Below are 25,800 nucleotides of genomic sequence, written 5' to 3'. Positions count from 1 at the left end.
ACCACCATGGGTTATAGTGTACTAAACCCAAGGGTATCATGGCTTTGTGTTGTTTACGATCCTATGGTAATGACGTCACTCAGTAATATCACGGACTAGATAACGTCGGTAATCCAGCTGGTGCTCTGACCCTCACTCTGGCACTCACAGTTTAGCGAATCGTCAAATACAAGTCTTAATTTACTCAAGTATTAATTTGTAGCACTCGGTTTCATTCTCACCTTGGCATTTACAGCTCAATGATTCACCAGGTACAAGTCTCAGTGGATACCTCTGTGTAGTTCGTCGTGTATTAAGCCCAAGCGTAACAAGACTTCGGTGGTTTCAGCCAAGATCCTGTCCCGATAACGCCACATAGTGATATCACGAATTAAATAAGGTCGGTAGTCCAGCTGGCACTCTGTTTGGTCCTCGCCTTGGCACTGGGACCTGTAGTGTGCCAAATGGCCCTCACTACCGGGGTAAAGGTGGTAAAGGTCTTGGTTCTTGTCTAGCTGGCCTCGCAGTGAAACGAGGGCGAAGTGTGCGTGGAGCCCGAGAGCGTACTGGGTGTCGTGTATAGACTTCGTAAACACAGCCGGTGGTGTAAACTTGACGGTCCTTGTTACGTGTCTCAGGAGGTTTACATACCCAGGTAAACTTGGTGATGAGGGTTCCACCAGGTCATCAAAATAATAAGCACATCGGGCCAGGTAAGACACAGGTTCCAGTCCTTGGTACGTGGCCCTAGTTTTTGCTGCATCCACCATGTCCACCAGGGAGTTGAACTGTGAGGCTGGCAGGATGAATTCGTCCATGTCCCACACTGCTACGTAGCGGTGGGTGTTGATGTGGCGTAGGAGACAGTCAGTGTACGGGATGTTTTCAGAGGTAAACAATACATACCTGGAGAGAAAAATACATCTATTATTAAGACTTATCCGAGACATCACTTTATGCTGTCTTAATATTACTACAGAATACGACTTTTAAAACAGTGCCCCGGATCTCCTTAGTGGTGGCTATTGTGGCCACCCTGTCCAGGACTGAGACACAAAACTCCAGTGTAGTGTACCTCTGTGTATCAAACAGTGCCCTGTAGAGGTGTGGCAGGGACGGCAGGTGACCGGGACTGGCCCATGGGTGTAGCGTGACGTCACCAAGGGTCTGATAGTGATGTAGAACCTTCGTGACGTTGGGGTGCACCGCCGCCAGGTAGAATGTGATGCTGTCCACCCCCCACGCCTTAGCTGCCTCGATCCACTCAACCAGTCTGGTGGAGACAAGATTGTGGATGGCAAAGTAAACATAACTGGTAGCCTACAAAGAACACAGTTATTTTCTATGAGGTAAATATGATTGGCACTCTAAAAGAATAGTTTTTTTTTCTGTAATATTTTTGGTACTCTACAAGAATACAGTTTTTTCCCCTGTAAACATGACTGGTACTCCACAAGAATACTTTTTTTTCTATAAACATTTTTGGTACTCTACAAGAATACTTTTTTTTTTCTATAAACATGATTGGTACTCTAAAAGAATACATTTCTTTTCTATAAAGTAAACATGACTGGTACTCTAAAGCAATATATATTTTCTGTCTAAATGATTATCAACACAATCGATGGTGATGCTGTCCACACCTCACTCTTTCGTCCTCCATCCACTCAGCTACTGTATTTAATTTCTGATAGGCAAACATAATGCTCAACCAATCTAGATGACCAAGGGAATTAGGACGAGATTAAACACTGCTAAACATATACAGAGAAGGTAAAAGAGGATTCTGTCCACACCCAACGTCCTTACTGCCAGTCTGTATAATGGACAGCAAAGCAAAACTATCCACCACATCCCCTGTCATTGACGTCGACGTCGTAAGTGAGCCATTTGGAGGAAAGCCCCCTCCCTCACCCTGGAGGAGCACCAGGTCTGTGCAAATAACGGCTCCTCATCCGCCAGATGGCATGCCGTAGCCACCAAGTGTAAACAAATGGAGGTTACACGATATACCTCAAACAGACTCCTCTTTTTGATTCGCCGTCCTTGGCTAGGTTATGGCTGTCGCTCCTCTGTCATCACAGGTAACCTCAATGAGACCTGTGAACACTGTGATGCCATTATGCCTTCCCTCTTACTCCACTATCTTCCCTGCTTTCTAGCCACCACATGCCTTGGGGGCAACACCACCTACCCCAACAACGACATGCCACATACATCAGCCTCGGTGGTGCCACATACCACCTTGACAGTCACAGCAGCAGCTTTGGCAGTACAAACTCCCTCTCTTGAAACTCTCTTTAACGTGGTGTACCATGCATGGACTCCTGCTTAAGACTACCTCCATAATTCTGCCATAGACCTCGCCACCACTGACTGGGCTACTGTAGGGCCCAGTCCTTTCCATACATTGTGGTGAGGAATATCCTAAACAACAACAGTTGCCCAAGGGTGACCCGGGACTATGCAGGGCAGGATCGTCCATATAGCCTAAGCTGGATACATGCTGCGACCACATACCCCGTGAATGCAGAAGTAAATGATGAAAATAGTCATAACAAATTAGACATAATGGAGAGATGATTTAGTGAAATTAAGACGAGAATACTCTCATGGGCAAAAATTCTAGCTGCGTGTGTTGTCCCCAAGCCATGGCCTCGCTGTCCCGATTCAAACAACCAGCGCAGAGGATGGACAGGTAAATTACTGTACCAGTCTAGATGATGGACAAAGTTATGGAAATTCGATATAAATAAAATGCTCTCCACATCCTACATTTTTTCTTCCTCGATGCACTCAACTAGTCTAGCAGAAGAAAGGTTGTGGACGGCAATAGGTAAAGGTAATGACGGGGACAGACGCTTTGAAGCACTTATCTGCATGCTCGTCTGGATAACATAGGCCTGAGTCTGTGGCGGGTTATTCAGCCAATATCCTGGGATACAAGGCCACTGCATCATCCAGGTTACCACAGTTACCTGCCCCAGGTGTTACACTGGGTACTCATTTTACCCACCAACCCTCACAGGGTGGATGCACACCTGAGTCCAGTGACCCCTGCTGCCCACACCAGGTGTCGTGGATATCGGGTTTGAATTTCCCGCCCACGACAGCACATTTCTTTGTAAATAATTTATTGTGATATATTTTGGGTAAGATATTATTTATCACTAGAGATAAATGTGGTCATGGAGAAAACATCTTTAGTTATATATTCATTTATGATGTTTAGTTTAATTTACTTCGCGCACGTGATCGCTCGAAGCAGTTCTCTCCCTGCCGCCAGACAGTAAACACACGCGTCTCGAACCTTCTCCAGCAATCGGGTTCAGTCATCATTCTGCCTCTTAATACCATCAACACCACAGCTAAGTACTCAGCATATTTATTAGGCCTTGGAATATTTATACTGAGTACTGATCAAAGAGCCATTTCCACATACTGTATATAATGGTGAGTTGTTATTCCGCTTTATGTTAGTTAATAATTAAGACCCCCTACAGTGATAATAACTAACACCAGGATTCCAACCCTGCCACTAACGAGTCGACAGCTTCGCAGTTACCGAATAAACACACCAGCAGCAATAGGACAAGCATAAAATATTTCTATGTAGTGATGGGTAACGAAATAGTTGAAACTGTCCGTCTATCCACTCCATCAGACTGATCAATAAAGACTTAACCTGTAAAGAGAAAAATGATGCACAACAAAGAGGGCAATTTAACGGAACAATTATGTCAACATATGCCAAAGTGGTTTATTCATAAGAAGACGGAAGAAGGCCGCCCACGTTGGACACACATGAACCTATTAACCTAGTGCCTTAAAAACCACAACACTCAGAATGTGACGTTTTGAGCTATTTCCAGTCCTATCTATCTATCTATCCATCTATCTACCTATCTATCTATCAATCTATCTACCTGTCTATCTATCTATCTGTCTGTCTATCTGTCTATCTGTTTCATTGCCCTGTTATCTAAATAAAAACTTTGCCAAATGTGGGGATAATTCTTCCATTTAAACAATTTACTAGCATTTCAAATCATCATAGCATGTAATAAACAAATAAATAAAATGAATTAGGAATAGAAAATAATATTCTATACAGTTGAAAGACATGGTAGAAGGTAATACTGCTCACCCTCTTCACCCTCACTGTCTCCATCTGCTCAATAGAGGATGAAGGATTGTGGATGGGTAAGGTAAAGAGGACAAAGGCACGCTTCAGGCTGCTGTGACGTACTCTCAACTGATAAACATGGCCATTAGGTATCTCAATATCCTAATTTCTGTGTTATATATGCTGTTTTATGTTTCATCTAAAAAGAAAATTCTTGGATTGATAAACTGACTGTACTTAACACTCTCAATTCTATGATTCGTGCTAAACTGAATACAACTGATTCGCGCTAACGGGATACAACAGATGATTCACGCTAAACGGGATCCGACAGCTGATTCGCGCTATACGGGATACAACAGCTGACTCGCGCTAAAAGGGATACGACAAATGATTCGCGCTAAACGGGATACAACAGCAGATTCGCGCTAAACTGAACACAACCCATTATCAGTCTCAGTATTCTCACGTCCGTTTTACGTATGCCTTTCCAGTCTGCACGGACCTCAAAGTGAACACCCTGACTGCTAAAGATGACAATGATAACTAACACTCAATCTGCCATGACGCTCAGCTGAATATAAGAAAACGTCTCACTTCTCTCAGTATTTTCATTTATGCTAACTGTATGGCCTCTTCTATTTCTACTTACTATTTCTACTTTTCTATTTCTACTTTTCTATTTCACTTACTTTATGGAGAAATCTCTGGTTGGGTTGAAGAGGAACTTGTGACATAGAGCCAGGTTTTTCTTTGGTCTTTTTGGAGAGCTTTCTTGAATTACGTCTGCTTTTCTTTCTTTCTCTTTCTTTCGATTTTCTTTATCTTGTGCTAAGTTGTCTTGGATATTTTGGCCTTTGAACAGGTTAATCACAGCATCTTCTGTCTCTGATAAATGTAGTTTCTGATCCACCTGAATATCCTTACGTTTGTCCAAGAATAGTCGAACTGATTCATTCCCATATGCTTTTGGTGTAGTCGCTGGTTTCACATCTCCAGACACCAACTTTTTATCTCCTGTTGCTGTTCTGAGAGATTTATCGCTGTGAGGGTGTAATCTGCTCTTGCTTTGTGGTGGTAGATTGTCCGTTTTGCGTGGTTTGGAGTTGTCCTTGTCGTGTGGTGGTTGTGGTGGGCTGTTGGTGCCTGGTGGGGTGTGGTGGTGGACCCTCATCGCGTTTGTTGGGTTGGCACACTGACTTTCCACCAACGATACAGCTCTGGGCACCACACCACCAGGCCCCGCCATGCACGTCACCAGGTACGGCAGCCACTGACCTGGGATTTCTTCTTGCCAGTGGACATAATCTGTGAGGAAATTTGGGTTACTTTCTTGCCTTAGACTACGTATTTATCTGTCTATATCTGTCTGTCTATCTGTCTGTCTATCTATCTATCTATCTATCTATCTATACTGTACATTAGCAGGAGTTGCAGGGAGTATGTGTGGATGAAGTACTTGCAGTGAGACAGTGGGGACAGCTTTTGACAATGGTGGTTCTGATAAAGTCTATGGCATGGTCAATTCAGAGGGATTGTAGAAGGCAATGGTCATGTATAGTGTGGACAGATGGCTCTTAAACCTTTTCGTCCCTGATAAACCTAAGTCCAACTCCAAGACATTCTAATACCACCTCTTTTATATCATTACTCCTTTCATTTCCATTTCATGTAAAAAGAGAAAGGACAGTGACTATGAACAGCTAAATTCCATGGAGACTTTTATTTCTGTTTTCAACAATATAATATTCACACTTAAATTATTTTGCATAGGTACCATACACCAATTGTTCATTTTTTTCACGATGCCTTTCTGGGGGCCTCCAAGGATCCATTTCGATACTACCTAGGGCTATCAAGGCACAGCTTTAAGAATACCTAGTGTGTGTGGGAGGCTGTTGGATGCTGCTCAGAGTGTTCATGATGATAGCGCAGCTAGTATATGGACAGGTATAGGTGTTTTAATATCAGTGCTGAGTGAGATTATGTATGATGCCAGTTCATTCATCTATCTGTCTAGATAGATAGATGGCTAGATTAGATAGATAGACATGCATACACACAGACAGATATGCATACAAATGCGGATGAGGTTGTAGGACAGGTAAAAACTCGAGTTATGGAGATGGGAATGAAGACAAAGATGAATGGCGAGGGATGAAGTATGTCAAATCTGATATATGCAAATGATCATGTGTTGCCGATAGTAAATATGAGCCTTGCAGATTCGTAGAGTTTTGTTGAGACCTGTGTACATCGTGATTTGAATGTAAATGTAGGTAAGAGCAAAGGGATGGTTGTTCAGAGGGAGTGAGATTCCACCTGATGTGTTAGTCCAACTGTAACTGGAGGACGCTAGTAATCTGGTGCATGGATTATATATATATTTTTTTATTCATTTACTTTTCCTTCCTCTGTTCTGTTATTTAAAAAAATGGAACGGGACTTCAGCTGGTGAGAAAGGTTAAGTATCTGGGTACAGTGAGAGAAAAGAGAGGTAAAAGTATAAAAAGTAGAGAGAACTGATGGGAAAGTTAAGTATCTGGGTGCAATGTCAGAAGTGAGGGGTAAATGTGTATGGTAAGTGGAGAGTAAAGGGAAGGAAAGTGGCTGGTGCTATGAAGGCCTCGATAAGAAGCAGATGTTGGCATATGTCGCCTGGAAGAAGCTTGTACGAATTTTATCGATCACATTAACATATGGGTGTGAGACTCTGATGCTACATGTAAACAGTCATGAGTTTGATCAGTCGAGATGAGGCTAAGAAGGATTTGTGTTGACAGCCTTGAGTGGACAGCATAAAACAGTAATGTGATTCATGAAAGATTGGGAATAAGGTAGTTTGTGGGTTATAGATGTGAGTAGACTGTAGATAGGAGGTAGATAAACGGGAGGTAGATAAACAGATATATATATCAAAGGACATATTGATACATACAGAAATGGACAGAGTAGGTGCTTGACTGACTTGAGAGAGAGAGAGAGAGAGAGAGAGAGAGAGAGAGAGAATAGACAGATAGGAAGTTAAGTCGGTTTACATCAATAGACAATCAGACGGGTAGGTAGATATGAGAGAGAGTAAAAAAAAGATAGTGCAGAGAGAAAGAGAGAGTTTTGCACACTTTGGCCTTTCCACTCACCAAGTCGCGTTGCTCTGGTGGACGTGGGTGGGAGGTGGGCGTGGGTGTGGAAGAGGCAGTAGGGCGTGGGCGGGCTGGGTGTGTCCGTCATAGTCAGCACACGAACAACGGGACCTGAGAACGAAGCAACGAAGCATCAAAACATACTCAAGAATAAAACAACGAAGCATCAATACACTCTCAGGATGCTGTATTATTGTCGTGGACTTAGAGTTTGAATTTCCCGCCCACGACAGCACATTTTGTAAATAAAATCTTGATATATTTTGGGTAAGATATTATTTATCACTAGAGATAAATATGGTCATGGAGAAAACAACATATTTAGTTATATATTCATTTATGATGTTTAATTTTATTTACTCAGCGCATGAGGTGCTGGAAGCAGTTCAGTTCTCTCCCTGCCACCAGACAGAAAACACGCGTCTCGAACCTTCTGCAGCAATCAGCTTCAGTCATCATTTTGCCTCTTAATACCATCAACACCACAGCTAAGTATTCAGCATATTTATCAGGCCTTGGAATATTTATAATGAGTACTGATCAAAACGCCATCCACATACTGTATATAATGGTGAGTTATTCCGATTTTAGTTAATAATTAAGACCCCCTACAGTGATAATAACTAACAATTACAGAAACCTTAGAACGAAACCTGAAAACAAAGCAATGAAGCATCAAAACATACTTAAGATACTGTATTATAGAAACTTGAGAACGAAGCCTGAACATGAAGCATCGAAGCACCAAAGCATACTGAAGACACTGTATTGTAGAACGCGTATCATTTCTCATCGAAGGACGGGGAGTAACTTTCCTTCTCAAACTCTTTTGTTATTTGCTTTATATTGGTACCACAAAACACCTTCATTTACCACAAGCAGTAGAAAAGTGTTGGTAAATTTCTGGTCATTACTCTATGCCAGTGATGTCTTTTAATATCTACATACGCCATATCAACAATTAAGGATATTCATATTGATGTGTTATGTGCAGAAATCTCAAGACAGAGGCGTTTCAAACTCAACAAAGTCACTTAAAATGTGACTAGTAAAGACATCAGTGCTGTCACACTGAAGTAAAGTGTTGGGTGGGAGAGACAGGTTAGCGCTTGAAGTCTTTATTTCTCTAATGTTTTGGGCTACAGAGAACCCATCATCAGAGAGTTTGAACAAGCAGTGACAGAGCCGAGATACTGATACCCCTGGATATTCCCAGCCCCTTCTCGTGTCGCAGTCTGATTGAATTTTATAATATCTTTAAAGTTTCGGGCTACACAGAACGATTATCAGGGAGTCTAGGTTCTGTGTGGCCTGAAACATTAGAGAAAATAAAGAAATTCAAGCTCTAACCTGTATCTCTCTCTCGCCCAACATTCCCACTTGTCGTAAAGGACCATCTTCATACCGAGTTATACCTTCTCATAGTCACGGCATGTTCAATATTGTATCTTGTTACTATATTGCAGGTAGCGTCGAAAATTTTGTTGAGCTGAGGGTTATGATGGCAGGGTGTTAGTGTAATGCCCTTCACTGATGCACATACCACCAGATTAATTCTTTTAGCTAAATAAAATCGTCTTTATTTATCCATCTATCTATAGCCAGACGCCTTAATCCGGTATGCGGTGGCCACGAACAAATCCCTTCCATTTTGCCCTGTCCTCTGCTATTTCACTGTCCCTTCCTCAGCTCACACTCCTCCTCTCTCATATACCTCTCCACTTCATCCCTCCACCTCATCCATGGTCTACCTCTCCACCTCACTCACATACACTCCCCTCGTTAGCCTCTCGCTCTCCATCCTCTCCACATGGCCAAACTACCTCAATTATGTATTTCTTCTAATGCTTTCTATCACATCCACACCACAACGCTCCTTCACTTCCTCATTTGTCAGTCTGTTTCTCCATGTAACTCCACATCCACATCCACACCACAACGCTCCTTCACTTCCTCATTTGTCAGTCTGTCTCTCCATGCAACTCCACATCCACATCCACACCACAACGCTCCTTCACTTCATTTGTTGGTCTGTCTCTCCATGTAACTCCACAGCCACACCACAACACTCCTTCACTTCCTCATTTGTCAGTCTGTCTCTCCATGCAACTCCACATCCACATCCACACCACAACACTCCTTCACTTCCTCATTTGTCAGTCTGTCTCTCTGTGTAACTCCACATCCACACCACAACTCTCCTTCACTTCCTCATTTGCCAGAGTTTCTCCATGTGCCACATACTCCTCTCAGATAACTCACTTCCACTGCTCTAACTCTTGACTTGCCTTAGCTGCAATAAAACCCAAGGAAGACAGGACAATAGATAAGTGGACAAAGCATAGTGTTGCGTGGTTCCGCTGTGTTATATAAATGTAGCTAACTGCCCTCTCTCTTTCCCCTCGTCCTAGGAAGCATTGTCGATAAGCAACTTAGCACCATCTAGCATGCTGTGGTAGAGTGACTTTTAAACTAACTTGTACACTATGGTCCCTGGTGTATTGTTCATTCATTTAGGTACCTACAGGTGAAGTTGGTATTGTTTTTGATATTGTAATTCCCTTTTATGGTGAAAGTGTGTTTGGAGCGATAGTGAATTTTTCTGGAAGAACTTGTGCTTTTAAGAAACTAGATATCATATTACTAAATTGTTATTATTATTGTTATTATTATTATTATTATTATTATTATTATTATTAGTTATTTTTATAATAATAATAATTATTATTATTTATTATTATTATTACTATTATTATTATTATTATCTAATATACTATAGCATTATCCGTGTGTGTCTGTGTGTAATTCACCGGGTCGGTCAGGATCACTTGATGGTCGTGATCGTCAGCTTTTACCCTCCCGGAAGGGAGCTGAGAGCTCATATAGTCCGATCTAAGGGCAAGGCTGTGACCTTCACACACGCACACACCCGTCCCCTTGCTCAAGGAGGACAGTAACCACCCACTTCGTCAGTGAAACTTTTCGCAACCTGAGCGAGGCGCGAACTCCCGCCTACCAGATGGCAAGCGAGAACGTTACCATTGCACCAGCGAGCGGTGTGTGTGTGTGTGTGTGTGTGTGTGTGTGTGTGTGTGTGTGTGTGTGTGTGTGTGTGTGTGTGTGTGTGTGTGTGTGTTTGTCTTGGGCAGCCGAAACTACACATTCAAATCGCACCAAAATTGGCACAAAAATCGCAAAAAAATTATCTGATGGGAAAAAACTTGGTCCCATCACGATTGAAAAACTTTTACTATATTTAATAAGCGATCAGATTTTGACCAAAAACGCCGCTCCCGAAACCCGGCACAGGATCTCCGTAGACTTTTTTGCCCAGAGGTAGAACTAATATAAACTGAAGCAGTAGCCGTGTGTGTGTGTGTGTGTGTGTGTGTGTACTTCGGACTTGCGTTCGGACAACTTGGGTTCCATTCCCGAAGCTGCAAATAACACGATTAATTATATGAGATGCAAAAAATCCAAGTGACAACGTTAGACTAGAACAGCACATAAACGTGACTCGGATTACCTGAAATGATCGCAACGCGCGCACGAAGCGCGAGGAAACGAGTGAGAAGCACGAGAAAGCGAGCGCATAGTGCGAGAGCCCTCACAGGAGCAAGTGTGAGGGGCCCGAAGGGCCCACGAGCACTTGGTATTATTTATGTTTACTCACTTGTCTTTTCCGTGTCTCAAGGGCAACATAGATAAGGAAGGTGGTGCCACAGTACACTGATAAGAAGTGATAGCCTCCTAGACTGACCAACACACTTTCCTCTATCGTTATCTGACCAGCGTTATCAGTAGGCCAAGGGGCACAAAAAGTCGCTTCAATAAAAATTCTCAAGTACGAGTAATCGCCATAAAAACTAATTCTCTCACATGACCCTTAACCTTTCCAGTCCTGTTTTATGTACAGTCGAGGGAAAAAGTTACGTTCATCTTACCACACATTCTGTAACATGGACGAAGGATTGTGATGTATGGAGTAGCCTATGACTGTAAGAATAAATATTGTTCTTTGTAATTATTTGCACTGGAAAAGGCATAATAGTTTGCATTCTGGCTGCTGTGTTTGTAAGTCTCTAGGTTAATAGATGGATAGATAGATAGATAGATAGATGGATGGATAGATAGACAGATAGATAGATGGATAGATAGACAGACAGATAGATAGATAGACTGATAGATAGGACTGGAAACGGCCTAAAAGTTCACATTCTTGGTGCTGTGTTTGACTGATAGATAGATCGACACATAGATGGACAGATAGATAGATAGATGGATAGATAGAGGAACTGGGTTAATAGATTTATGTGTCCTACAAAACTCACTTATTTTCACATCCATCGTATTCCCACGTGTGCCATACTTACACACACACACACACACACACACACACACACACACACACACATCCATCGTACCCCACGTGTGCCATACTCTTTTGGTTGATTGCACACACACACACACACACACACACACACACACACACACACACATCCATCGTACCCCAAGTGTGCCATACTCTTTTGGTTGATTATAAACACACACACACACACACACACACCCATCGTACCCCACGTGTGCCATACTCTTTTGGTTGATTACACACACACACACACACACACACACACACACACACACCTTTGCCTCACCATTCATCAAGCTTTGTCTTCAACGTACCTTTGTCTTGCTGTCTCCCCTGTTTTTTTCCCAACTGAGGAAAGGCTTTTTGAGGTGAAACAAATTGCTGTCTTAATTAAACAGCACAGTAAAGGCTGCTACGGGAGGGGGTGAAATGTTGGGGGGAGGGCAGCGAAATGGCAGGGGACAGGGCGACATGGAGGCGATTTGTTTGTGGCCACCCCATATGAGAAGACACATGTGGGAATTCTACATATAAAAACCAACCCACCTCAGTCTTCCTTCTCATCCCAGTAAACCAGTAAACCAACCCACCTGCAAACCAACCCACCTGTACACCAACCCACCTGTACACCAACCCACCTGTACACCAACCCACCTGTACACCAACCCACCTGTACACCAACCCACCTGTAAACCAACCCACCTGTAAACCAACCCACCTGCAAACCAACCCACCTGCAAACTAACCCACCTGTACACCAACCCACCTGTGTCTTCCCTCTCATCCCAGTAAGCTCCGTAGACCAGGTAGGTAGCGCCCCTCACCCTGCCTTCCTGCCACACCTGGTTAGTATGTCGTATTGAGAAGAGGGAAGGCGTGGTGGTGCATCTGTAGCCACGTTCCTCCACCTCTGTCAGGAAGTGGATGGCCAGGGAGGGATGGAACTGGTCTATTTCATGCACTGCTGTCCTGTGGAGGGTGGAAGGCGCATCAAAAGGTGGAAGGCGCATGAAGAGGTGGAAGGAATGAAAGAGGATTGACAGAGAAAGTGAATGGATGGAGCATAAACAGGTAGAGGAAGTAAATGGAGGTGGATGAGAGCAGTAGTATCAGTGAATATAAGGAGCATGAACAGATAGAATGAAAGGGGCATGACAAGAAGTATCAGCAAATATAAAGAGTATGACTAGGTAGAAGGAATGAAAGGGGCATGACGGAGGAAGTATCAGTGAATGTAAGGACCATGAGCAGATAGAATGAATGAGGCATGACAAGAAGTATCAGTAAATATTAGGAGCATGACCAGGTACAAAGAGTAAAGGGAGCATGACAGTATTATCAGTAAATAAAGGAGAATGATCAGATGTAGCATAAGTAGAAGAAGCATGATAGAAAGAGCATGAAATAAAGATGTTATGAAAGAGGACAGGTACAACTGTGGTATGGAATGATACACTTCAACACAATAACTAGACAATAGTGGCTTTCCAAACCCAGTGTTGAAATAGTCAAACTTTTTCATAGTTCTATCTATCTATTGCCAGACGCCTTAATCCCGTAAGGGGTGGCCACAAACAAATCACCTCCATGTCGACCTGTCCCCCGCCATTTCACTGCCCTGCTCCCAGCTTGCACCTGCCTCTTTCTTATACCTCTCTACTCCATCCCTCCATCTCATCCTTGGTCTCCCTCTTCCTCTCCTCCCCTGCACCTCACTTACATACTCTCCTATAAGTCTGACAAATCTAAACGTAGGGTTTGGGTGGAGTCACCCCCTCCCTGCACTGTTGCCATGTTTCCTAACCCTACGATGTATAACGCCTGTGGTTTGTGTAGTAGGAATGATACATAAACATAACTCATACTAATATAACTGTAATGAAAGTGCTGACATGTATCAAGGAAGAATAAAACTATTCTGCATACTATATTATACGATAATAGAGAAACGTGGCATAAAAATTTGGCAGTGTTGCTCTAAAAATATTCTTATTATTATTTACTTCCCCAACACTTCTAACATTGCTAATTAATTTAGCAAGTATAATTGCAAGAAAATTTGAAGGGATAAAAGTGGGAAGAGGCGATCCTTTCATAATTAAAATAAATATATCAAACAGCTCTGGGGTGGCAGCACTCACGCGACACGTGTTTGTGTGTACGCTATGGGAGGTCACCAACCCCCTACAGGATTTAGGCCTATTGGGGAAACCTCTATAAAAAAAAAACGCGCTGTGACTTTTACCTCAAGGATGGTGCGGAAATAAAGTCAAAATTATAATCCATACATAAAAATGGAAGTAAAAAACCATGGATGACACATAACAAAATCTAGCGAGAGAGAGAGAGAGAGAGAGAGAGAGAGAGAGAGAGAAATAATAATAATAATAATAATAAAACTTTATTTCCACTAAACAGTGGGTATTCTTATACATTATACAGTAGTACAGCATACAGTATGAAAGTTCTATACACAATATAATACAAGTTGATACATATGGTGGAGAATAGTGACAGAGAGGTAAATGGTTTAAAAGGTGTGGGGACACTTAGGTTAAAAATAGATCAATTAAGGGATTTAGGAACGAAGGCAGTGGGAAGGATTAAGACAGATGGGATTGTAAGATTAGGGAGTTTGAGCAATAGGGTAGAATGTATGCTCTCAATAAAAGTATAGCAATTATCAACGGCTAATTATTATACAGGTGTTGATGGTGGGGGTCAATATTTATAGGAGGTGTTGGTGGTGGAGGTATAGAGGGTGTTGTTGATGGGGGTGTTGTTGGGGGTAGGGGTATAGGGGGTGTTGGTGGCAGGGGTATAGGGGGTATTAGAAAAACGGAGATCACAAGAGGGAAACAGTGTCAAGGTCATCGCTGATGGAGAGGTCAGCTCGGAAACGTGGCAACAGTGCAGGGAGGGGGTGACTCCACCAAAACCCTACGTTTAGATTTGTCAGACTATAGTTACTCTCATATGCCTCTTTGCTCCATCCCTAAATGTCATTCTAGGTCTCCCTCTCCCTCCCCTCTCCACCTCACTCACATACACTCTCCTGGTTAGTACTGATAAATCCTGGACTAAATAGTAGGGCATTATTTTGGGGGGCAACTGTACTTGATTACTGATTGCTATCTATCTATCTATTACCAGACACCTTAATCCCGTAAGGGGTGGCCACAAACAAATCGCCTCCATGTCGCCCTGTTCCCCGCCATTTCACTGCCCTGCTCCCAGCTCACACACCCCCTCTCTCATATACCTCTCCACTCCATCCCTCCATCTCATCCTTGGCCTCCCCCTTCCTCTCTCCCCCCTCCACCTCACTCACATACTCTCCTCGTCAGTCTCTCATATACCTCTCCACTCCATCCCTCCATCTCATCCTTGGCCTCCCCCTTCCTCTCTCCCCCCCTTCATCTCACACACATATACTCTCCTCGTCAGTCTCTTATATATCTCTCCACACTATCCCTCCATCTCATCCTTGGCCTCCCCCTTCCTCTCTCCTCTCCACCTCACTCACATACACTCTCCTCGTCAGTCTCTCATATACCTCTCCACAATGGCTTATTCTTTAACTCCAGGCTGAAAGGGTTAATAAATAAACATCAGCCTTCCAGTTCCAAGACTCTCTTCTAAGAATATAATCGTCTCGAGATGTCAAACAGTAGCAAGGCATGGTGGGAATGAAGGATGAAGCAGGCCAACTCTCTTATATAATTCAACAATATAATTTTTCACTCTCTAAGAATATAATCGTGTGGAGGAGGCAAATCTATCTATCTATTGTCAGACGCCATAATCCTGTAAGGGGTGGCCGTTTGTCTTTGAGTTAGTTGTTTTATATCTATCTATCTATCTATTGCCAGATGCCATAATCCTGTAAGGGGTGGCCGTTTGTCTTTGAGTTAGTTGTTTTATAGCTATCTATCTATCTATTGCCAGACGCCATAATCCTGTAAGGGGTGGCCGTTTGTCTTTGAGTTAGTTGTTTTATATCTATCTATCTATCTATCTATTGCCAGACGCCATAATCTGTAAGGGGTGGCCGTTTGTCTTTGAGTTAGTTGTTTTATGGGGAGGGGCACTAACCCTCCACCAACCCATTTGTTGACACGTAGGGAGCACGTATGGTTTGGTTATATGGTTACCACCTGGCGTTGTAAATGGTTTCTTGGCTTCCAGGAAACCATTTGGCTTGTCACTCAATGTAAAGCCACCTGTAAAGGAAAGAAAAGCAATAAGAAGTGACGGGAAAGATGGGAGAAATAGGAAGAGAGGAGGGCAGGCACAGAAAAAGAATGATAAAGGCTAAGGAAGAAGTAGGCAGCACTACATCAAGTGAGTGGATGATGGTAAGAAATAGGAAGAGAGGAGAACAGACACAGAAAAAGAATGATAAAGGCTAAGGAAGAAGTAGGCAGCACTACATCAAGCGAGTGGATGATAGTCGCCACCATCTACCACAAAGGAGGCAAATACTAACAAAAAAACATGTGCTCAGGATGAAGGATGAGACAGGCGAGCGCCCTGATATAATTCAACGATATAATTTTCAGTAATAATCGGTTTGTATGGGCAGTGTGTCGTGTCTCATGCACCGCTCGTGGGAAAAGCGTCACTGTAAGAACCCAAAGGCACTGAATAAAAGGAGAGTGTATGTGAGTGAGGTGGAAGGTGGGAGAGGGAGGGGGAGGCCGAGGATGAGATGGAGAGATGGAGAGATGGAGTGGAGAGGTATATGAGAGACTGACGAGGAGAGTGCATGTGAGGGAGGGGGAGGCCGAAGATGAGATGGAGGGATGGAGTGGAGAGGTATATGAAAGACAGACGAGGAGAGTGTATGTGAGTGAGGTGGAAGGGGGGGAGAGGGAGGGGGAGGCCGAGGATGAGATGGAGGGATGGAGTGGAGAGGTGTATGAGAGACTGACGAGGAGAGTGTATGTGAGTGAGGTGGAAGGGGGGAGAGGGAGGGGGAGGCCAAGGATGAGATGGAGGGATGGAGTGGAGAGGTATATGAGAGAGGGGGGTGTGAGCTGGGAGCAGGGCAATGAAATGGCTGGGGACAGGGCGACATGGAGGCGATTTGTTTGTGGCCACCTCTAACGGGATTAAGGCGTCTGGCACAAGATAAGCAGACAGATTTTTTTTTTTTAGCAGGGTGTATTGTGTGTATTTACAGTGCAGTGGCTGGGGCTCTTATTCTTGTTCGATGAGGCTGCTCCCTAACACCATTTCCTCTCTAGTTTATTTCAACAAGTGCCATTTTGATAATCGCCTTTATGTTATTCAGTCTATGTCCATAATACAAAGGAATATTATACCAGGGACCAGCAAGGTGTAACATGAAAAATAAATCGCTAAGGAAGAGGTGTTAGTAAGCCTCCTCATCTTTGACTGACACCCAAGGCCAAAGTTACCATATCAAAAACTCTGATATTGTTACAAACTCGTGTGCTGAGGAAAGAAACCTTTTACAGTAAGACTTATTAATGCCCTCTCTCTCTCTCTCTCTCTCTCTCTCTCTCTCTCTCTCTCTCTCTCTCTCAATGCAAGGAAGAAGGAACCAAAGGCCAGAAGCCCGTATGATTGCTCCCTCCAAGAAAAAACAAAATAACAGAGAGCCAAATTCAAGGTCCTTTCATTTCGAGATGTCTGGACACACTGCTACTGAAAGACTGGAGGTCATAGGATATGGGAAGTACAGGCAGAGGGAGACAGTTCCAGAGTTGACCTGTTGCATACATGAAGGACTGGGAGTATTGGTTAACTTACCTACCTACCTACCTACTTACACTGGAGGTCATGCAATAGGAAATACAGACAAAGACAGTTCCAGAGTTGATCTGTTACATAGATGAAAGACTGGGAGTATTGGTTAACTTACTACCTACCTACCTACCTACACTGGAGGTCATAGGCAGTAGGAAATACAGGGGGAGACAGTTTCAAGGTTGACCTGTTGCATACTTGAAAGACTGGGAGTATTGGTCAACTTAATACCTACCTACACTGGAGGTCATAGGCAGTAGGAAATACAGACAGAGGGAGACAGTTCCAGTTCTATGGGCAGGGAGCACCATCTGTCCCATAGACGGCACCACCTATATTAAAATCACCATCTGTGTGCCGTGTAAATACTGAAATGAAATAAAATAACACATTGAGGTGGTTTGGCCATGTGGAGAGGATGGAGAGTGAGAGACTGACGAGGAGAGTGTATGTGAGTGAGATGGAGGGGGGGAGAGGGAGAGGGAGGCCGAGGATGAGATGGAGGGATGGAGTGGAGAGGTATATGAGAGAGGGGGGTGTGAGCTGGGAGCAGGACAGTGAAATGGCGGAGGACAGGGCGACATGGAGGCGATTTGTTTGTGGCCACCCCTTACGGGATTAACGCGTCTAGTAATAGATAGATAGACAAGAGATCACGTTACATTTCTGCTGGTTTGACGGGAAGTAAGTGTGTGTGTGTGTGTGTGTTTGTGTGTGTGTGTGTGTGTGTGTGTGTGTGTGTGTGTGTGAGACAGAGACAGAGACAGAGACAGAGACAGAGACAGAGAGAAACACAGTGGGTCACACCTGTTGGTGAGGGAGTCCACCTCAGACATCAGGCTTGGCAGATACCTGGCCACTCTCTCCTCAGTGGCATGCAGCTCCCCACACTCACACCTGAAAAACATCACCTCATCACTAATTAAATAACCTCAGTGTTGTCTCAGGTGTCTGGTTGTCTCCCTGGGATCATGTGAACGTGAACCCAGTGGACTGCAGGCTGAAGTCGTACCTACACTCCACCATCTTTCATCTCGGGGATAGGGATGAGGTTGAGGGACGTTTGGATAGTCGTGCAGTCATAGGGACGAGTGTCAATCCAGCACCAGACTGAATACAAAACTCTGTCCCAACCTATCCCATTCCTAGCTACTGTAATATATTGTAATTTATTGTAACCTACTGTAATCTATTGTAATCTATCTTAATCTATTGTAATTAGGATGCCTGGCCAACCTGCATCTCTTGGTGGAATATTTAAGGAAGGGTGACACTCAGCTTGCAGCGTTTTACCTGACAGACCAACATACTCAAGTTTGGCTTCTTTTTTTTCAACTGTCAGGTAAAATAGTATGCGCACACACACACACACACACACACACACACACACACACACACACACACACACACACACACACACACACACACACACACACACACACACACACACACACACACACACACACACACACACACTACAACAGATGAAATGAGCAGGACATTTCTTGGCATTACTAAGGTCCATCTCAGGCTTCTGTCCTCCACATCCACAAACATTAACACTCACGGTCGAAGCAATTCTTGTCTAAACCAGCGAAAGCCAGGAGATTTTATTCCCTCAAGAGTTATATAGAGTTGTCCCCTCTAATAGTGGGAACAACTCTAGCAGTACGTTCAAGTAGCACCAGAGAACCGTGAGTGTAGGTCCCTGAGAGTGTTTATACCAATGTCATTAACCCTTTTCACATACGGAACAACTACGACACTCTCTTCCTTCTGGCCTTTGGTTCCTTCTTCTATCTATCTATCTATTGCTAGACGCCTTAATCCCATACGGGGTGGCTACAGACAAATCGCCTCCACGTCTCCCTGTCCCCAGCCATTTCCTTCTTCCTTGCATTAAAAGAAAGTCAAACGATTTCTTCAGGCAAGATTGTAAACAGGAATCTAAGTGTAAATATTGGTGCCTTTAACTCTCTGAGCCAAAAGGTCGAGAAGCAATAGTCTGAGCATTTCTAGTAACCTATTCCAGTCATCACTTTATGTTGTGGATTTCGGGTTTGAATTTCCCGCCCACGACAGCGCATTTCTTTGTCAATAAATTCTTGTGATATATTTTGGGTAAGATATCATTTATCACTAGAGATAAATATGGTCATGGAGAAAACAGCATACTTAGTTATACATTCATTTATGATTTTTAATTTACTTAGCGCATGTGATCACTCGAAGCAGTTCAGGGGTCACATTCACAGACACATTTACGATCCATTCCCCGTCATAACTTGTGATTTGTATTCCTAGGATGGACGAGGAAGGGTGAGTGCAACTTCTTCCCGTTTCTCTTGTCCCTCCTACAGAAAAAAAAAATCTTGGTTACGAGAGGAGAATTTTCTTAGGTTTAAATGCTTGTTTTATCAGGAAGGACAAGGAAAGGAGTCATCAGAATACTCCACACCTCTAGTTCTTCCTGGAAAAGCAAATCTCAAACTATGATAGGGAATCGATCGTAGACACGTTCGTGAATTCCACCCCAGTTCTCTCCCTGCCGCCAGACAGTAAACACACGCGTCTCAAACCTTCTCCAGCAATCGGGTTCAGTCATCATTCTGCCTCTTAATGCCATCAACACCACAGCTAAGTACTCAGCATATTTATCAGGCCTAGGAATATTTATACTGAGTCCTGATCAAAGAGCCATTTCCACATACTGTATATAATGGTGAGTTGTTATTCCGCTTTATATTAGTTAATAATTAAGACCCCCTACAGTGATACTAACTAACGCCATAGTCTTGTACGTTTTAGCTGGGGATCTAACTCGAGGAATCTTAGACAGGAGACAGAAATAGATATCACTACACCCCTCTAGCCGGGAATCGAACTCGTGAACCTTAGGAGCCAAGAACTGACATCACTCCACCCAGGCGTGATAAAAGGTAAGCCGCCAGAATTCCGTGAACATTCAATCATAGCCATTATTAGGGGCGTATGTGTCAACTTATACCCATACAATATCAGAGGCCAGACACTTATATCACTAACACCATCACGTACTTATATCAGTGTCTGGCTCTTATCTACAAGTTCTGGGTTCGATTTCCAGTCAGTGTTCAAAAATTTCCAGTGTTCAAAAATTTCCAGTTAGTGTTCAAAAATTTCCAGTGTTCAAAAATTTCCAGTGTTCAAAAATTTCCAGTGTTCAAAAATTTCCAGTAAGTGTTCAAAAATTTCCAGTTAGTGTTCAAAAATTTCCAGTTAGTGTTCAAAAATTTCCAGTTAGTGTTCAAAATTTCCAGTTAGGGTGTTCAAAAATTTCCAGTTAGTGTTCAAAAATTTCCAGTTAGTGTTCAAAAATTTCCAGTTAGTGTTCAAAAATTTCCAGTTAGTGTTCAAACATTTCCAGTTAGTGTTCAAACATTTCCAGTTAGTGTTCAAACATTTCCAGTTAGTGTTCAAACATTTCCAGTTAGTGTTCAAACATTTCCAGTGTTCAAAAATTTCCAGTTAGTGTTCAAAAATTTCCAGTCAGAGTGTTCAAAACAGGGAGGCTGAAAATAGCGACATTGATCATTTTGTTAGTACCAGCATAAATCACTCATTATAGTGTGTGAAGATGTCTTGAATCTGGCTCTCTGTCAGCTTGTTACTTCTTTGAGGGAACACTCTTGCGTGGTCCTGGCCTTTGGTTCCTTCTTCCTTAATGCAGAAAAAAACTAACTTAACAATGCTGTGTTTCAACTGAGCCATATAGAAGGAAAATCTATCTATCTATCTATCTATCTATTGCCAGAAGCCATAATCCCGTAAGGGGTGGCCATTTGACTTAGAGTTATTTGTTTTACGGGAAGGGGCACTAACCCTCCACCAACCCACTTGTTAACACGTAGGGAGCACGTATGGGTTGGTTATATGGTTACCACCCAGCGTTGTAAATGGTTTCCTGGCTTACAGGAAACCATTTGGCTTGTCACTCAATGTAAAGCCACCTGTAAAGGAAAGAAAAGCAATAAGAAGTGACAGGAAAGATGGGAGAAATAGGAAGAGAGGAGGACAGGCACAGAAAAAGAATGATAAAGGCTAAGGAAGAAGTAGGCAGCACTACATCAAGTGAGTGGATGATGGTCGCCAGCACCTACCACTAAGAAGGAAAATAATAAGCAATTTATGAAACAATGTGAAAGGATGGACAGTCTTTGATATTATACTTTCCTTAATGACGGCAAATCGAAGCATGACATCGTTCATTTAGTACTTGACATAATAAAGGTATTTTCACACGATATTTATCCTTATGGTGATTTATATTTAGGGTCAGGATACACTTACCCCTGAACATGTGATCGACAAGACGAAACGAAGCACCGAGTCAGAGCTGCTTCAATATTCGAGTCTGAACGTTGGACGGACACCTGAGCCTCGTTTCCTCCTGACGATCACATATTAGGAAGCTAGTGTGTCCTGCCCCTTATACCACAAAGATGATCACTGTCGATATCTTCATCTTCCCTGTATCCACCAAACTCTCAAATAGTCAGGTATTCTTCTGACATATTCTTACATCTCTTCACTTCGTCTATTTTTTGGTTTCCCTCTTCTCAGTGATACCTTGGTTTGGTGATTAAAAACATAGCAAGAAGGGCCACTGTGAGGGAGCTACACCCATGCCCAGTAATTTTTTAAAGGGCCACAAACATTTAAAGGGCTTTCTAACACACCTCCAGTCCCTTACTAGTTAGACATGCTTGGAGAGGAGTCTAGCAACGCATACCACGTTGAAACAGAGATAAAGGTGTTGCGTGAACAGATAAACACGATTACACAAGACTACACCCTTCTTTTCACTTTCCTCTGCTGGCTGTCATTCTTAGGCTGAGAAAAGCCATTAGGTTATTCTCTTAAATAATTAGTTACGAATAAAACGGAAGGACATGCCTAATTATAAAACACCATATCTATTGCCAGACGCCCTAATCCCGTAAGGGATGGCCCTAACAAATCGCCTCCATGTCGCCTTGTCCCCCGCCGTTTCACTGCCCTGCCCCCAGTTCACACTTCACTCCCTCATATACCTCTCCACTCTATCCTTCCATCTCATCCTTGGCCTCCCCCTCCCTACAGTATAACCCTTCCACCTGACTCACATACACTCTCCTCATTACTCTCGCGCTCCAACCTGTCCATGGTTGCATGAAACTGAAGAAGCCTTAGTTATAAAGTAGGAATGAATCTCCTTGGTGACTAGTCAAATCCTCCCACCAATCTGACAATACATGGTTATAAACTTAGCTGAAAAGGGTTAAGGATCTTCCTCAAATATTTTCTGTCTAAGCCGTGGGAAATATTAATAGTATATATATATATATATATATACACACACACACACACACACACACACACACACACACACACTCAAATAACACCAATATTCTTGGGATATTGCTGGCTGTATTGTTGAAGTTGATTGTCACAGAATCCCTCTTGCGTGCTTGATTTTGTATAAATATAGATAGATAGATAGATAGATGTATATATATATTTATGGAAGAAGGAACCAAAAACCAGAAGGCCACACAATTTTTCCCTCCAAGAAAAAATATAAACTGAATAACAAGGAGCCAAATTTAAGATGCGTTCATTTCGAGATGCCTTGACACACTGCGTTTAAAAGACTGGAGGTCATAGACAGTAGGAAATATATAAAGGAAGACAGGCAGAGGAAGACAGGCAGGAATACAAACAAGGGCAGGCAGACAGAGAAAGACAGGCAAGGGAAGGCAGACAGAGGTAGACAGGCAGAGGAAGACAGGCAGAGGAAGACGGGCAGGGGAAGACGGGCAGGGGAAGACGGGCAGGGGAAGACGGGCAGAGGAAGACAGGCAGAGGGAGACAGAAGCCTGGTGGATGAACAAACACTGAACAGCATAAGGAAACAGGACTAAAACGGTACTGAACATGGAAACAGCAAGACATAAGGGTGGAAAATGAACAGGAAACTGAACAGGGGCTATGGCTTATGGGTGAACAAGTGGGTGAACAAAGAGAACAAAGCTTACTGAACATGTATACCAGGTGGGCGGTCAAGTAGAGTCCTGTAGAGCACTAGTATACCGAGGACAACCATGGTAAACCAGAATACAGGAAGTGGTTGCCAGTTTGAGAGTGTGGCCCGCCTCCATGTTACCCCACTCCTCCACGGAAGCACCACTCTCCTCATCTTACGTAGCACCATCATAGCACTAACTTAGCACATCTTAATCACGTAGGGTCATTAGCGGGTTCAATCGACATAATTAATCGTACTCTAATTATTTCTCCATCTTACGTGGTCCCATTTGGCTCTCTCAAGGGATTTTACTCAACTTTCACATAGTAGGCGTCATTCAACCGAGGTAAATATTTCATTCACATGTTTCTCTTCCTTACGATCAATATGCCTTATCATAGTCCTTAGCTTGAGAATTATACCACGCATTCAAAGTAAGGGATTTTGTCCTTATTACGCATTAGAATTATCAGTCTCACTTGGCATAACTGAGAGTTATTTTGGTTACCTTACACAGGAGCTTGACTGCCTTCTCTCAGCGTATTGGAAAGACACAGTGTTTATGGTACAGATTTTTAGAGGACATCTGTAATCTGGTGTATGGATTCTTTTTTTAATCTGTTTTTTCTTCCTCTGTTCATCTGTAAAAAGAATGTTATAGAGAAGTAATATGGCACTCACTTGTAGGCCATTTTGTGTTCGTTCTAGGTGTGAGAGGCGTCCATTTTAGTCTCCATTCAGCATACATCATTTTTCTTCATTATTTTATCATTAGAGCATTATTGGCTTTGTGTAGTGTTTTGAATAGTATTATCTTCGGGGAGGTTTATGATATTTACTTAAAATAATCAGTTGTCATTTGGTGGTAGGTGGGGGCGACCATCATCCACTCACTTGATAGTGCTGCCTACTTCTTCCTTCACCTTTATCATTCTTTTTCTGTGTCTGTCCTCCTCTCTTCCTATTTCTTACCATCATCCACTCACTTGATGCAGTGCTGCCTACTTCTTCCTTCACCTTTATCATTCTTTTTCTGTGCCTGTCCTCCTCTCTTCCTATTTCTTACCATCATCCACTCACTTGATGCAGTGCTGCCTACTTCTTCCTTCACCTTTATCATTCTTCTTCTGGGTCTGTCCTCCTCTCTTCCTATTTCTCCCATCTTTCCTGTCACTTTTTAGTACTCTTTTTTTTCCATTTCAGGTGGCTCTACATCGAAGAGAGAGAGAGAGAGAGAGAGAGACGGACCTTCCCCATGCACTTCTTCGTGACTAAGACCGTATTTGTGTGCTAATCCATTGTCAACTTTCAAGATGGAAGGATGGCAATTTTAGGGCAAGTCAGAGTGAAAGGAGTACAGTCGTTTTTAACCCTCTTGCTTGAAAACACATGGTCCCTTATTCCAATCTACCAAAGAAGCTCCCTAACACCTCTTCCAAAGCGATTTAGTTTGCTTATTACAGCCTACTACCCTTTCCTGCGTTACCTAAATCATTCTCACCATAGTCTGCATAAATAACGTACTAAGTGATATCAGCCAGCCATATCCCAAAATAAATCGGTAAGGAAGAGGTGCTACGGAGCTTCCACGACTGGCGAGAACACTACAAATGCACCATATCCCACTACAAAGGCACTGTATTTCACCACACTGTATCGCACCACACTACGTTCACCACAAACATGTCTACACCACCACAATCATCCAACCACACTACACTATCACTCACGTCCCTCTCGTATCTAATCTGTGTTATCAGGACCTGTGTGTGTGTGTGTGTGTGTGTGTGTGTGTGTGTGTGTGTGTGTGTGTGTGTGTGTGTGTGTGTGTGTGTGTGTGTGAGGTTTGATAAGTATGTGTGTGTGTGTGTGTGTGTGTGTGTGTGTGTGTGTGTGTGTGTGTGTGTGTGTGTGTGAGAGAGAGGGGGGAGGGAGTGGAGGAGGAGGAGGAGAACAAGCATGATTAGCACACAAAAGAAGGTATGATGAGAGAGAGAGAGAGAGAGAGAGAGAGAGAGAGGGAGAGAGAGACTACAATAGGCAGAGACAGAGAGGCAGGAAGGTGGGTGGGGGGGTAGGGTGAGGCAGGAGGGTGGAGGGTGGGGTAGGGTGAGGCAGGAGGGTGAAGGGTGGGGTAGGGTGAGGCAGGAGGGTGTTGGGGGGGTAGGGTTAGGCAGGAAGTGGGGTGGTGGGGGGTAGGGTTAGGCAGGAACTAGGCCCTAACCACTAGCATCATTCTCAGTCTTCCTCTCACCCTCCCTTCACCATCACAGTAAGGTCAGTTCTGCACCCATACACCAACGCATTATTTCTCTCTCTCTCTCTCTCTCTCTCTCTCTCTCTCTCTCTCTCTCTCTCTCTC

At 43.3% G+C, this 25,800-nt stretch overlaps 1 protein-coding gene across 1 annotated transcript; it reads right to left on the bottom strand.

The window, feature by feature from the left end:
* Nucleotides 1-260: 260 nt before the first annotated feature.
* LOC145395645 (uncharacterized) lies at nucleotides 261-24,130 on the bottom strand. The gene is made up of 8 exons (XM_080269214.1): nucleotides 24,120-24,130; nucleotides 18,200-18,289; nucleotides 12,384-12,586; nucleotides 7,246-7,359; nucleotides 5,248-5,413; nucleotides 4,798-4,866; nucleotides 1,055-1,252; nucleotides 261-885 (listed from the first exon to the last, which is right to left on the bottom strand). The coding sequence occupies exons 1-8, from the start codon at nucleotides 24,128-24,130 to the stop codon at nucleotides 261-263; spliced, it is 1,476 nt and encodes a 491-aa protein (XP_080125340.1).
* Nucleotides 24,131-25,800: the final 1,670 nt, after the last annotated feature.

The sequence above is a fragment of the Coenobita brevimanus genome, chromosome 32 (assembly GCF_032717465.1).
Source record: "Coenobita brevimanus isolate Jiangsu-jjx chromosome 32, ASM3271746v2, whole genome shotgun sequence".
In the NCBI taxonomy this organism is placed as follows: domain Eukaryota; kingdom Metazoa; phylum Arthropoda; class Malacostraca; order Decapoda; family Coenobitidae; genus Coenobita; species Coenobita brevimanus.
The sequence above is the reverse complement of the archived record's forward strand: the minus strand, read 5'-3'. Positions and strand labels throughout refer to the sequence as shown.

Bases quoted from the DNA above. Each gene is read 5' to 3' on its own strand.
- LOC145395645 (XM_080269214.1), bottom strand. The intron at 4,867-5,247 runs CAACAGCCCACC...AAGCTCTCCAAA, and splicing joins CACCACACCCCACCAGGCAC to AAGACCAAAGAAAAACCTGG. The intron at 1,253-4,797 runs GTAAGTGAAATA...TGTCTCCACCAG, and splicing joins ACCAGAGATTTCTCCATAAA to ACTGGTTGAGTGGATCGAGG.